The sequence below is a fragment of the Camelus bactrianus genome, chromosome X (assembly GCF_048773025.1).
Source record: "Camelus bactrianus isolate YW-2024 breed Bactrian camel chromosome X, ASM4877302v1, whole genome shotgun sequence".
NCBI classification, from domain to species: domain Eukaryota; kingdom Metazoa; phylum Chordata; class Mammalia; order Artiodactyla; family Camelidae; genus Camelus; species Camelus bactrianus.
The window spans coordinates 14,279,225-14,291,546 of NC_133575.1; the positions used below are offsets into that span (position 1 = coordinate 14,279,225).

Below are 12,322 nucleotides of genomic sequence, written 5' to 3' on the forward strand. Positions count from 1 at the left end.
AATCCCCTTTAGATCCTAGTAACTCTATTTTGTGAGTCTTTACTAATACAGTGTAGCTGGTATTTCATTTTTATCACAAGCTTATAAAACTATTTTCAAAGTGCTTCCTCCTAATTTTTTTTTTTAATACTTGAGTAGCAGCATGGCTTCTCCAACTAGCTTATCTCATTACATATATAACTGCAAAGTCTGCTGTAAATGTTACTGGATTTTATCAGGATGAGAGCCAGAGTCAATATGCTGATTAGATCTTCCATTTTCTTGAAGAATTTCGTTCTCCAGTTCACTTATTCCACAGGGGGCTTTGTACTCACAAGTCATCAGGCGAGCCATTGGGGAATTTCCCATAGGATCCAAGCCCGTAGTTGTCTGGAGATATAATCAGGACGATGGTCACAACCACAGCTGGTACCCCTGGAAGATGGGAAACATTGTTCACACATAGTTCTAATAAGCAAAGGTGGTGAGGAGAAGGAATAGAGATCATGTTCTATTTTCTTCTGAAACAGCAGAGACTGGTGAGCTGTTCACCAAACCTGTTCTCTTCCTCCTTAGCACATAGCTGGACATCTCCCAGCCTTTCTTTACAGCTCGGTGTACCTGACCACCTGACTAGGTCTTGGCCAGTGGGATATGGACAGAAGTGATTTGCTCCAGCACTTGGCCTATCCCATAAAAACCTCTTGTGAGACTGATTTTCCACTCTTTTCTCCCAAATTCAGGGTGATCTTGGAAGTGCTGTCTTGAGGCACAGTCTCCAGCAGTTTGGATCCTGAGTAACCGCAAGACCAGAGACCTCCCCCGCCCCACCTCCTGCTGATAGGACTGCACATGTGTGAGAAATTATCTTCTTCTCCAAACTCTTTTGCGGTTTGTCTGCTATAGCAGCTAGTGTTACTCTTAACTTTTACACATCTGGAATGTAATTTTAAGGGTCAGGTGGCAGACAAAATGAAGGACTCCAAAATGTAAACCAAATAGTCAACATATTAGGGTTCCCAGTAACTTCTGGAAAATCTTTCATTATGAACCCCAAAGTCCTCAACTGATTATCTAGAATCTGTTGATGGACCGAGAAGCCTGACCTGGTTGATTTGGGGTGCTGCACTTCGGCTAAGAGGAAGCACAATCAATAGGCTCCTCCCAGGCTGGGAAGGGGTCCTTCTCACCCCTCCACCCCATCACCCGCCTCCCCATGCCAACACCTCCTCCTCTGTGCACACAGACCGGCCTGAAACCCAATCTCGAGGCTCTGGTAAATAAAAAACAATTCCTTCTCACAGACAGGTTGGGGTACCTGGTACAATCTAACATAATATTTCATTTAATGCTTTTACGTTTGTACCTCACGGAGACACTGACACATGGTGACTTCCTGAGACACCTTCCTAAAAATAAAATACTGGGGATATGGAGCTTATCCTTGACAAGGAAATCTGACTTTCAGGATTCTACAAATAAGAGAGAATCCATGCCCAAGATCAGAAACAGTGACTTATTTTTATGGGAAGAAGTGACTTATTTTTCTGGAAAGGTACTGTTTTGTTACTCTTCACAAAGATACAATGACAGGCAGGATGACAAGGGAGGTAAAGGATCTGCAGCCCTATTGTGTAGGGAATATCCGAAGGAATATTTAGCCTGAAGAAGAGGAGGGAGTCTGGGAGGGATGGCAGCTGTAACACAGTGGAAGGGATACGCATGAGAAATCAGAAAGCCAGGCTCGGCTGTTCTTGAGCTGTGGGAATTGGGGTAAATCGTGACATCACTTTGAGCCAGGTTCTTCACCTGGCATTAACAATAACTGCCTTGCTGACTTCACTGGCTTGTCTTTTATGAGGTTATTTGTGTGAAAATATGTTGAGAAATAGGGCATTATATATAATCTGATATGTTACTTGTAGATTATCTAAAGGACTTTGGCAGAAAAGGTGTCAGCTGATTATTTTTTTGCCCGAGAGAGCAAAACTGAGACTGCTGGTTAGGGTAAGTGCCACCAGAGAGGCAAGTGAACTTAATGGACAAGCAGAACGCTAGAGCTTTAGAAAATGGTCATTGGCTGCCATGTAAGGTATTAAAGACAAGACAACAGGCCCAAAATGGAGTCGCCTATGCCAGTCACAGGTCATCAAAATGAGACTTAACTCCAGTACAGCTTCGACTTTCTTAGAAATGAAATCTTAAACCAGTCAATCAGAAATTGCCTTATCAGCACTAGTTAGGTGATCTGCCTGACAGACCGCTGCCATCCCCTGAAGGAAAGTAACCTTACAATAACTAACCTGCTGTTTTGCCCAGAATGACTTCCTTGTTCCTGCTTCCTTCTGCCTATAAAAAAAATCTTTCATTATGTACAGCTCCTCGGAGCTCCTTTCTATCTGCTACATGGGATGCTGCCTGATTCGTGAATTGGTAACTAAAGTCAGTAAGACCATTAAAATTTACTCAACTGAATTTTGTTCTTTAATGAAGGTAATGAGCTCCCCAATAATAGAAGTATTCGAGCAGAGGTTAAATTATCTTTAGTCAAGGATAAGTCAAGTCCAGGAGGCTCCTACTTTTGGTGGGAAGTTGAATGAAGAAACCATCATGATCTTGAGGGCATCTAAGACTTTGGGACCCACCACCAACAGGCGGCATGATCTGAAATACCATGCTGGTGTGGTGATAAAGTTAAATGAGATTTTATCTGCACATTCTTTCACTCTGCCCTTCCGAGTGGACTGCCATGCACATGTGTGATGTCTGGGAGGCACAGAGCAGAGTGAGGCTAGCTGGGAGTTTGGGGATTGAAAGTCTGGCCTCATCATCACCAAGCTGATGTTCTCAATTGATTGAGCACCCTCTGTGTGCCAGCCCCAGTTCTAGTTGCTGGAGATACCAAGTGAATTCATAGCCCTAACCTCGAAGAGTGTTGTGTTCACAACCAATCCAGGATAAGTATATATACAGGTGTTCTAGAGAGAGACTTGACAAGGAGGCTCTTTGGGCAATGAAACTTAAAGAGGAGAATAAGGCTGTTTTAGAAACCTGCGAAGGGTGACCTGCTTCATCATTGTCTCTATCTGATTTAAAAAAATCAAAACCCTGGAGAAAAAGCAGAGAAAGCCCAGGCAATGTGCAAGCAAAAATTATACATACCCCAACCAACAATGCAGAATTTAAGGATGTATTTTCGGATGTAGGTATTAAACACTTTGACAAGAGCCAGGTACATATGGAATGCTTCCAGGCCCATCCATGTGAATGAGACCAAGAGAAAATAATGCAGAAATACAGCCACTGAGATGCAGAGGCCTCTTATGTCATACAAAGCAATCCACGAGTCCAAGAGGAACACCAGGTTCAGCAGGAGCAGAGCTGCACACAGCTGGATGAGGATTTTGGAAGGGTAATCCCTCCGAATCTTCCTAAAAGGAAAGGACAAGAAAAGAATTAGCATCACAACCTACTAACGTTTATGTGAGTATATCTGAGTTCTAAGCAATTTATTTTTATTCTTTGGTAAATATCAATATGTATAAATTTCCTCTCTTTGAGCGTGTCTGTGTGTGTGTGCACATTAAAACCAACAATAACAACAAAGGAAAAATCTAAAGAGAATCACCTGTGATAACCATATGGAAAATTCGTGTTTATATTTCTATGGAACCTTTTACACGCTGACTGCTAACCCATCCTTTCAAATAGTTTGCAGTGAAAGCTACTGAGCACCTACCCCCATTTCTCCCAAACTACTTCTAGAAGCATTGCTGCTGCTTCTCATATAATAGGCTCCTATATTCAGATCTTCAAAACATAGCCAGATTCTCTTGTTATCTTATGTTAGTAGTTAAAATGAGATCATGGAAAGAAGAGTTCAAACTATAGCTAAATGAGACAGGCATAGGAAAGTACAGCGAACTGCTGACATGTACATGTTTATGTGTGTGAAATTAGATCTGGTGAAATCATTCTGAGTAATGGCTGGCCTTATAGTAATTTAGTCTCATTAATCATATTTCCAGAGGTCTACTAGAAGATCTGTAGTCACAGCTGGATCCTAAGGGCATTAAAAGTAAATTTGTGCATTTCCTGATCAGTGTCCAAAATCTAAATCCCAGAACTTACATGTTAATGCAGTAAAAGTACCTTTATTTCCTTCTTTTCCAACAGAATTTATTGGAATTACCCCCCAAAATGACCAAAGAGACCCTCTGGTAAGCCAAGAAGGAGATGCTGTTATTTGGAATGTCAGTCTGGCTTTGACCTACAAAGCTACATTCACTGAGTATTGATATTTTTCAGTGAGGCTTGATACCCTTTACTTTTATTCATCCCCACATCTGTTAATGTATTTAATCTTTTGTGTTTGCTCGGTATAATTTAGAAACTTAATATAGTAAACATAGCTCTTATGCTGTACATGGAGCTATGGTCTATTTCACATTGTAAGCTCTTGGATTTCAGGGTCTGCATCCATCTTTCATTTCTTACTTAATGTCGACTAGGTACCAGGCATCATTTTAGGGTACAAAGATGGTTAAGACACAACCCCTGCCTTCAGTGAGTGCACACTCATGGAAGGAAGGGAGTATATAAACCAAAAAGTCCCTTGAAGTTTTACATATAGTTGGCCCCACTAGATGGGTGGACAGGATAAGCTAGGTCAAGGAACATGCTCACTTAATACATTTTGGCAATGGAGGTGAGCACTATGTCATATAATCCAAGTTTCCAGTTGTGGATACTCACTCAAAGGCTATGTAGGTTACAAGAGTAACTGACAGAAAAATTGATGAAAGCCCACAACCAATATATGTGATAAATGTCAGAGCCATTATCTGAGCAGGTGGCAAGGATGTTCGAGACAGGTCCTGGAAAATAAAATATTGCTTTCAAGACCAAATATTTTAAAATAAATAACAGAGTCATAATTTACACTTATTGAGTGTTCTAAGTGCCCATCCATAGTTCATTCAACAAACCTACAAGGTAGGCACAATTATTATCATCATGTAAAGATAATAAAACTGGGGCCCAGAGAGGTTAAGTAATTTGTCTAGGGTCACAAAGCTACTAAGAGGAGGAGCCAGGATCCAAATTCAGGTCTGGCTTACTCCAAATTGCATGTACTTGATCCCTGCATTACAGTGCACTGGAAAAGCACTGGGCTAGAAGCGCAAAGACTTGAATTTGGCTTCTGGCTCCTATATTTCTTAGTTCTATGACTGTGGACAATTACCTAATAAATGAGTCTTAATTCTGACTTCATTAGAGTGACAATAACAACACCCCATTCTACCCATCTTGCATGATTGTTGGGGACATTAAATACGATAATTTATGTCAAAGTGTTTTATAAAAATTTTAAAGTGCACTGCAAACTGAACAATTTTTATTACCCATTTTAATCTGCATTCCCTAGTCCTCCTACAGCTACTTAAAAGAGAAAAACTTAAATGTGAAAATAGAATGAGGAAAAATACTTCCATGTTGAAGTATTTTCCTTTAAGTACATTTGCTTATTAGAAATTTCATTGGTCTATAACTTTGCCACAATATCATGAAATCTGCAGATTTATCAAAGTCATCCATCAGATTAGACCTCATGGTATGATTCCTAGCTACCCCTGAGACCCAGAATCTAAGCCACGTAGAGTAGGGCTATTACCAGTAGGACACCGAAGCTTGTAAGGTGACTGCAGGTACAGGTGGTTTCATTCAGCCTCCTGTCTTTGACAGAGCAGCCGTCAGATGACCAGCCTCCTCTGCCACCTGTTGGCATTGGGAAGAGTGTCTGTTCCATCAGCAAGGCCACTGAACCAAAGACTGCTCCTTGCTTCCCCTCCTCTACCCACTTAAACTTTGAAAAAGGTATGACTGGAACCTACCGTTTATGCCCAGGTCCCAAAATACACATCTCACTGTTAAGTCATCCTGCAGTAGAAAGATAAATTATAAGTAATTAATTTACTGAACTGAAAAAATTGAAAAGCAATTAGGAAAAAAACGGTATTTTTTATTTCAGAATCTCATTCTTGATTTTAGGAGAGTTCTTATTTTATATTGGTCTCTAGAAGCAAGTCTCATGTAAGTCAGCACTTCTTAAAACTCAACAATTGTGCATGCATAGAAATCACCTTGAAGCCTTGTTAAAAGGCACATTCTGATTCCCTGGATCTAGGGTGGGGCCTGAGAGTCTGCATTTCTAGCAAGCTCCCAGGTGATGCTGACGCTGCAGGTCTACAGACCACACTTTGAGTAGAGAGGTCACAGATGATGCTTAGTGTGATCTGAACTGAAAAGCTTTCTCTTTGGAGGTGAGAATCAGACCTGCAGCCACTGATCTGAATGCACTGAAATTTGGCATTTTGGCTTTTTTTTTGAAATTTTGAAATTTGGCTTGCTTTTTACACTGCTCCTTCTTGGAAAGTAGGAGGTCAGTTATCAGGCATGCCAAAACCCAACAGAGTGACTATGTGATTCGAGTCTTACACACTGCCCTAACCAAGTCTAATGCTCTGCTGGATCTACTTTTTCAGGCCACGTCTTACAGGCATAGTTTGCGTGAGGTGCTTCTGGTCAATGGACAGACCAGACAGGCCCCACCCACCTGGCTTGGGCTGATGTGCTTTAATGTGACTGTCACGTTTCTTGTCAAGTTCTTAACGGTCAGGTTCGCAACACTTGAGGATATAACATAGCTGATCAGAGAGAGGTTCTCCAAGGCAGGGTCCTAGAACACCAAAGAGTCAACAAGATGACAAGGGAAAATGAAATGTTATCAGAGAATTTTAGAGCTAGAAGAGACCCTAAGGACTATTTAGTCCACGTTGCTTATTTTACTAGCTAGGTCTGAAATTCAGGGGCAGGGAGTAAAGTGACTTTCCCAAGGGCCATAATTAGAAGTAGAGCTTGTTCCACTATACAATGCTCTAAATACTGAGTTAAATTTCATAGACTGACACAATGAAATCCTCATGAATCTGAAAGGGAACATAACATTCAGCCATTTAAGCTGTGTGTTCTTGAGCAAGTTACTTAACCTCTCTGTGCCTCCACGGCATCATCTATAAAATGGAGATAATGGTTTAGTAGTTCCTTCCTCACAGAGTTGTTGAGAGGATTAGAGTTAACATTTCTAAGTGCTTATGCTAGTGCGTGACAATTGATAAATGCAATGGAAGTGTTGGTTATCGTTATTTACCATCCCCAGCATCATCAGGTCCTGTTTAAAAATAAACTGCAGCTTTTCAGCAGTTCATTTGACTTACAGTAGGCTTAAGAATAAGTGAGAATTAAAAGAAACAAGACTCCCCCAATTCCCCCAAAAACCCTAAACCAAAAGCAATTAGATGCAGTTTTACCTGAAACAGGGCAGGTGTTTCAAAAAAGTTGAACTGAACTCTGGAAGCTAGCTCCACATCATTAGCTGGCAAATTACTCATGAGTGATGAAGGCAGAGTAATAACGCCAATACTATTGCCAGGAGCCTGAGTTTCCAGAGAAACCTGAAAATCAAACAAAAGATCATAAAAATGTCTGGGGCAAGTATAATGAAGAGACAGAAGACACAACAACTAATTAAGATGGAGGATCCTGTAAGGGCATTACTTATGGTGTCTCTATGTCACATTGGTTCTTATTTCTCTGATTGCTATGAAATTAGAGGATGTGTAATAAGGAGATGAGGCCTCAGAGCAGGAAAGAAAACATTTTAAGGATAAATGATACACAGAAACACTCAGAAACAGCAGGATATTATATGTCAATTACAGCTCAATGAAACTGGGGGAAAAAAGAAGAAAGTTCAAGACAACTGCAGCAGACACACCAACCTGGTGACCTGCTAGGGCAAAGTCATCATAGAACCACATGCACTAAACTTGCAAAGGGAAGACTATAAAAATTAAGTTAAAAGCAAGACTTGGTTTTACTTGGGTGTTTCCAGCCCCCAATCCCTCTAATACATGGGTAGAAAACCCTAGAAGCAGGATTGATATTCAGCACCACTATTCACACCAGTGTAGTCATGACATTTGTTAAAATACTGAAATGGACTGATAAGTAGCTGGTGTCCTTGCTCTCTCCCAACTGCCTAGAACCTGCTGGGCACCTCTCCCACTTTGCCCCCGCCCACCACTAAACTTCCACAATCCAGCTGCTAAAGGGTTAATACTGAGCACAACAAGGACCTCTGAGATCCTGCTCCGGCCAAGACTAAAGTCCTTTTTTGATTCTGTGGTGCCTCCATTGTTCTAGATGTTAAATATTTTGAATATTACCCCTAAGTATAAGCAGTCATTGCCTCAATCATGAAGCACATGAGGACAATAATCATATACAGAAAAAGGATTTTTCCATAATAAATTAGGATGTACCTGAAGATTTGCAGGGTCTTGGGCAGCAAAGGTAGTTGTGTTGAAATTACTGGCATTCACTCTAATCACGGCCAGAGCCAAAGAAGGGGAGGTCAGACTTATACTCTTGGTTGAAAAATTCAGCTGTAAGCCAATGTCATCCACTACTTTTAGCAATCTGTAGAGAGAAGTGGCGCTTCAAATTCAGCACTCCTACTTTGTCTTTCCCAGTATAAGCAGAATAGAGTAGCAACTTAACAAGTCATTATGAACCTCACACATAGGAGAAAAACACTTGGCTATAGAGGCATCATTTATTATTAGAGGGTCCCCTTTCACGACCACATTAGTTTGCTAAGTCATACCTTTGGGCCAGAGGGGCCAGCAAGGTGGGCGGGGAATGAAGGAGTTTGCTGACTTGGTTTATCATTTGTCCTGCGAGGTTAGGCTCCAAGCTGCCTAAGGACAGAGCCTTCTCCATCCGGAACACTTGGTTCTCAAGATCAGAAACACTGATGCTGCTGGTGTGAACAATTTCTATAACAGAGAGCCAAATCACTTTATGAACATATAATAGAAAAATCACTAATAAAGAAACAGACACTTTGTCCTGTGACCTGGCAAACCCACTCCTACGTATTTGCCCCAGGGAAATGAAAACATGTCTTAAGAGGACATGTTCATAAATGTTTATAGCAGCCTCTTTCATAATAGTCCCAAACTGGAAACAACCCAAATGTCCATCACCTGGAGAATGATTAAACAAACTATGGTCCATCCATACAAGGGGCTATTTATTATTCAGTAATAGAAAGGAATGAACTATATTGATAGATGCAACAACATGGATGGGTCTCCAATAGCCCAATGTATTATGCTAAGTGAAAGAAGCCACACTCAGAAGGCTACATACTATATGATTCTCTTCATATGGCATTTTAGAAAAATTGAAAGCACAGGGAAACAAAACAGATCAGTGGTGGCCAGGGATTAGGGCCAGTAGGTAGGAGTTGACCACAAAGGGACATGACGGAACTTTGGGGATAGTGCAAATATTATTTATCGTGATGGCGGTTACATGACTGTGGGTGTTTATCCAACCTCATAGAATTATAAAAATTTCATTCATCCATAGAACTGGATGAATTTTACTGTACATAAATTATACTTCAAGAAACCTAACTAAAAAATGTAAAAGCACATCAGTGTATTTAGTGTGTATTTGCCATAAGCATAAATATACATGTACTTAATTTATATCATGCATACAGAATTTTATGTGGATAACTAGAAGCTCTTTTGTGAAAAGAGAATAGTATGAAATTAACAGCTGGACTACTGGCTGTAAGCCTAATTTTTAATAGTGTTTTTAACTGGGAAACAATGATGTAAACCTAACAACAAAGAAGTCTCTTAATTCTGCCACCTAACACCCTGTTTCTTATTTTGCACTCCCTTCTAATCTTTAGCCACGTCTTACAACATACTATTATAAACATGGTGTGCAAACTATTGTATTTATTGTTGTGTTATTTTCACTTCACTCAAGACCTGAAAAGAGCCCCAAGTTGCTGTCTGAAACTGAAGTCCTGGGCATAGAAGCACAGATGCGGGAATCTACCTTCCTGGCCTCTCTGTGTAGCCTGTCAGGTTGATTTTCAGGGTCAAAGAGGATAGCTTTAAAAAGTTGGGCACTTTAAGCCTAGGTGAACAAACTTCAATTTTACTTTATTCTTCATCAGCCATTGAACCTTCTCTTGACTAAAGCTCCAATGATTTTATTATTTGGCCTAAAATGTTCATATTTATTTTAAAAAAATATTTAACAGAAAGCAGTACAAATTTGAAGAAATCTCAATTCATTTGGCAGTGGCTCCAGATCTCCTGGGGATGCTCTCACCAGGGCAGAAAAGGTGGGACCACAACCTAAGCTCCAATCTCATGTCACCAAGAACTTGGCTTTGCCTCCCTCCCTCCAAATTCTAGAGGAAGGATTGCTTCTTACACACTAGATTGAAACTTCAGAGAGTATCGAGTTGTCTCTGCTGCTTTCCCTCATCCTTTTATCTTGTTACCCCTAAGCCTACCTGGTGTCCAGGGAGCCTGGTGCAGTCTCCATGACATTCTCACGTACACAAACCTCTGTTCCAAACCCAGTGCAATTAGTGTGATTATTATGAGGAGCTAAATGGCTTATTCCAGATCACACCACCTAGGTCTTCTGAATGTTCCTCCTCATGGCTACCTTGGCTCAGCCCCAGCGCTATCACTCTATGACTGATTTTCCAGAATATCAATTTTTTTTCTTTTGTCTTCTGTCTAAATGGAGTTACTGTGTTTAAGAGTTCAAAAATTTTCTCTTCAGAATGTTGAAAACAGTGACCCGACAACCTTTTGTAGGAGAAAGAAATCTATAAAAGAACTCATCTGGATAAAATGGGATCTGTGTTTGCCTCAGAGCTATTTCTCCACTCTCCTGGTTAAAACAAACTCAGCCATGTCTATGTTCTATGAACGCCTGAAAGAAAGCTCTCAAAATCAAGCAAACATTATAAAATGGCTTAATGTGGTCTCATTACAGACGTCTTGATTGGGCAGGCTGGCAGCTGTATTTCCGGTGGCCAGAATAACAACAAACGTGGGTGCAGTGTGGCTCCTCATATTTACCTGTCTTATCAGGAGGTGTGCTGGTCGTGATGACATTCACAGGGGGAGACGTGGTGGGAAAGGGAAGTGAGGATTTCGCAGGTGGCAGGGTGCGGGAAAGATCAGTTGGGAGCGTAGGGGGAGAGAGAGTTCCAGATTGTGGGGGCATATCAATGGCAGGGCTAGAAGCTATGGGAGCTGAAGGCTGGGGTGAAAGAAGCCGAATCACCCCTGTTGGAGAGTGAGGGCTGTGGGTTACAGGTGGATGAGCTAGAGGCTCAGCAAAAGAGAAGGCACTGGAGATCTGGGGCACAATGGTGGCCTGAGGAGCAGCTGGGATGGAACTGCTGGAAGAAGAAAATGGTGGGCCATGTGGATGACCAGCAAGACACACAACGGGATCCTGTAGGTCACTAGAGGAAAGAATCAGAGAGATGCATGTGAGACACGAATGAGCTACAGAAGCTAACCTCTTCTGGCAACCATCTGACACCACCAAGGTGACATGGCTCCATCAGGGACCTGCCACTGCCTGCCCTCTGTGCACCTGCCACTGGCCTCCTGCCCCTGCTCACTGCCATGACCTCCTCCCTGGGAGAGGAATTCACCAGGAGGGATGCTGTTTTATGAATTCTCAGCTCTGCTTCACTTGTTCACTGCTGCTCCCAGGCTCTATACCTTACCACTTATCACTCAGTTGAGATGATCTTGTGACATTTCCAGGTGCTTCTTGGGGAGGCAGCTGTTAGATGACATGTGCCCCAACTGATGGTGTCCATATACTAGGAGCCTGTCTTTTCTGGGGTTTTTTTAGATTTTACAAAGTTTATTCTCAAAATAAGTGGAGTCACATACCCAGACTGTTTCAAACATACTTAAAATTTTTCTAAAAACTGAACCAAATATCAAAATATCATTTTCCTTTACTATTCAAATCCACATTGACAAAACTAGCTCATCATTTTCAGAACAAGTGATCTGACTTAGAAGCTAAAGCATATGTTTCAAAACTACATCTGCCCATAATAGACTCACTACTCTCATGTCAACTTAGCGTTAACATCTGGTTCAAAGAGGTATGGCGTAAATTGAAAAGCAGCTCTAAATTTACCGATAACAATAAAATGTTCTTCAAATTTTTCTTATAGCTTTCATGACCAAAGTATAGAAGTCTATCAATTGCAATCACAATCTTCTGCATATTGATTGACATTAGAAGAAATGTGTAAAAATCATTATTATTGATCTGTAGAATAGAATTTTTAATTTCAGCAAATTCTCATACTGGTCTTGGTAGATCACAGATAAGCTTTTTTTCCCACGAAACTTCCAAA

The 12,322-nt window shown here is 41.0% G+C and overlaps 1 protein-coding gene across 9 annotated transcripts in view; it reads right to left on the reverse strand.

Moving 5' to 3' along the window:
• ADGRG2 (adhesion G protein-coupled receptor G2) overlaps nucleotides 1-12,322 on the reverse strand; it is a 120,966-nt gene that overhangs the window by 9,722 nt on the left and 98,922 nt on the right. For 8 of the 9 annotated variants that reach the window (XM_074359777.1, XM_074359775.1, XM_074359779.1 and 5 more), the window contains 10 exons: nucleotides 11,010-11,401; nucleotides 8,708-8,879; nucleotides 8,364-8,520; nucleotides 7,350-7,493; nucleotides 6,596-6,718; nucleotides 5,874-5,919; nucleotides 5,654-5,757; nucleotides 4,735-4,856; nucleotides 3,142-3,410; nucleotides 315-414 (listed from right to left, as the gene is read on the reverse strand). In XM_074359777.1, the coding sequence (XP_074215878.1) occupies nucleotides 315-414; nucleotides 3,142-3,410; nucleotides 4,735-4,856; nucleotides 5,654-5,757; nucleotides 5,874-5,919; nucleotides 6,596-6,718; nucleotides 7,350-7,493; nucleotides 8,364-8,520; nucleotides 8,708-8,879; nucleotides 11,010-11,401 (1,629 nt within the window). The remainder of the gene's footprint in view (nucleotides 1-314; nucleotides 415-3,141; nucleotides 3,411-4,734; nucleotides 4,857-5,653; nucleotides 5,758-5,873; nucleotides 5,920-6,595; nucleotides 6,719-7,349; nucleotides 7,494-8,363; nucleotides 8,521-8,707; nucleotides 8,880-11,009; nucleotides 11,402-12,322) is intronic. The other variant, XM_074359781.1, reaches the window with a different exon arrangement.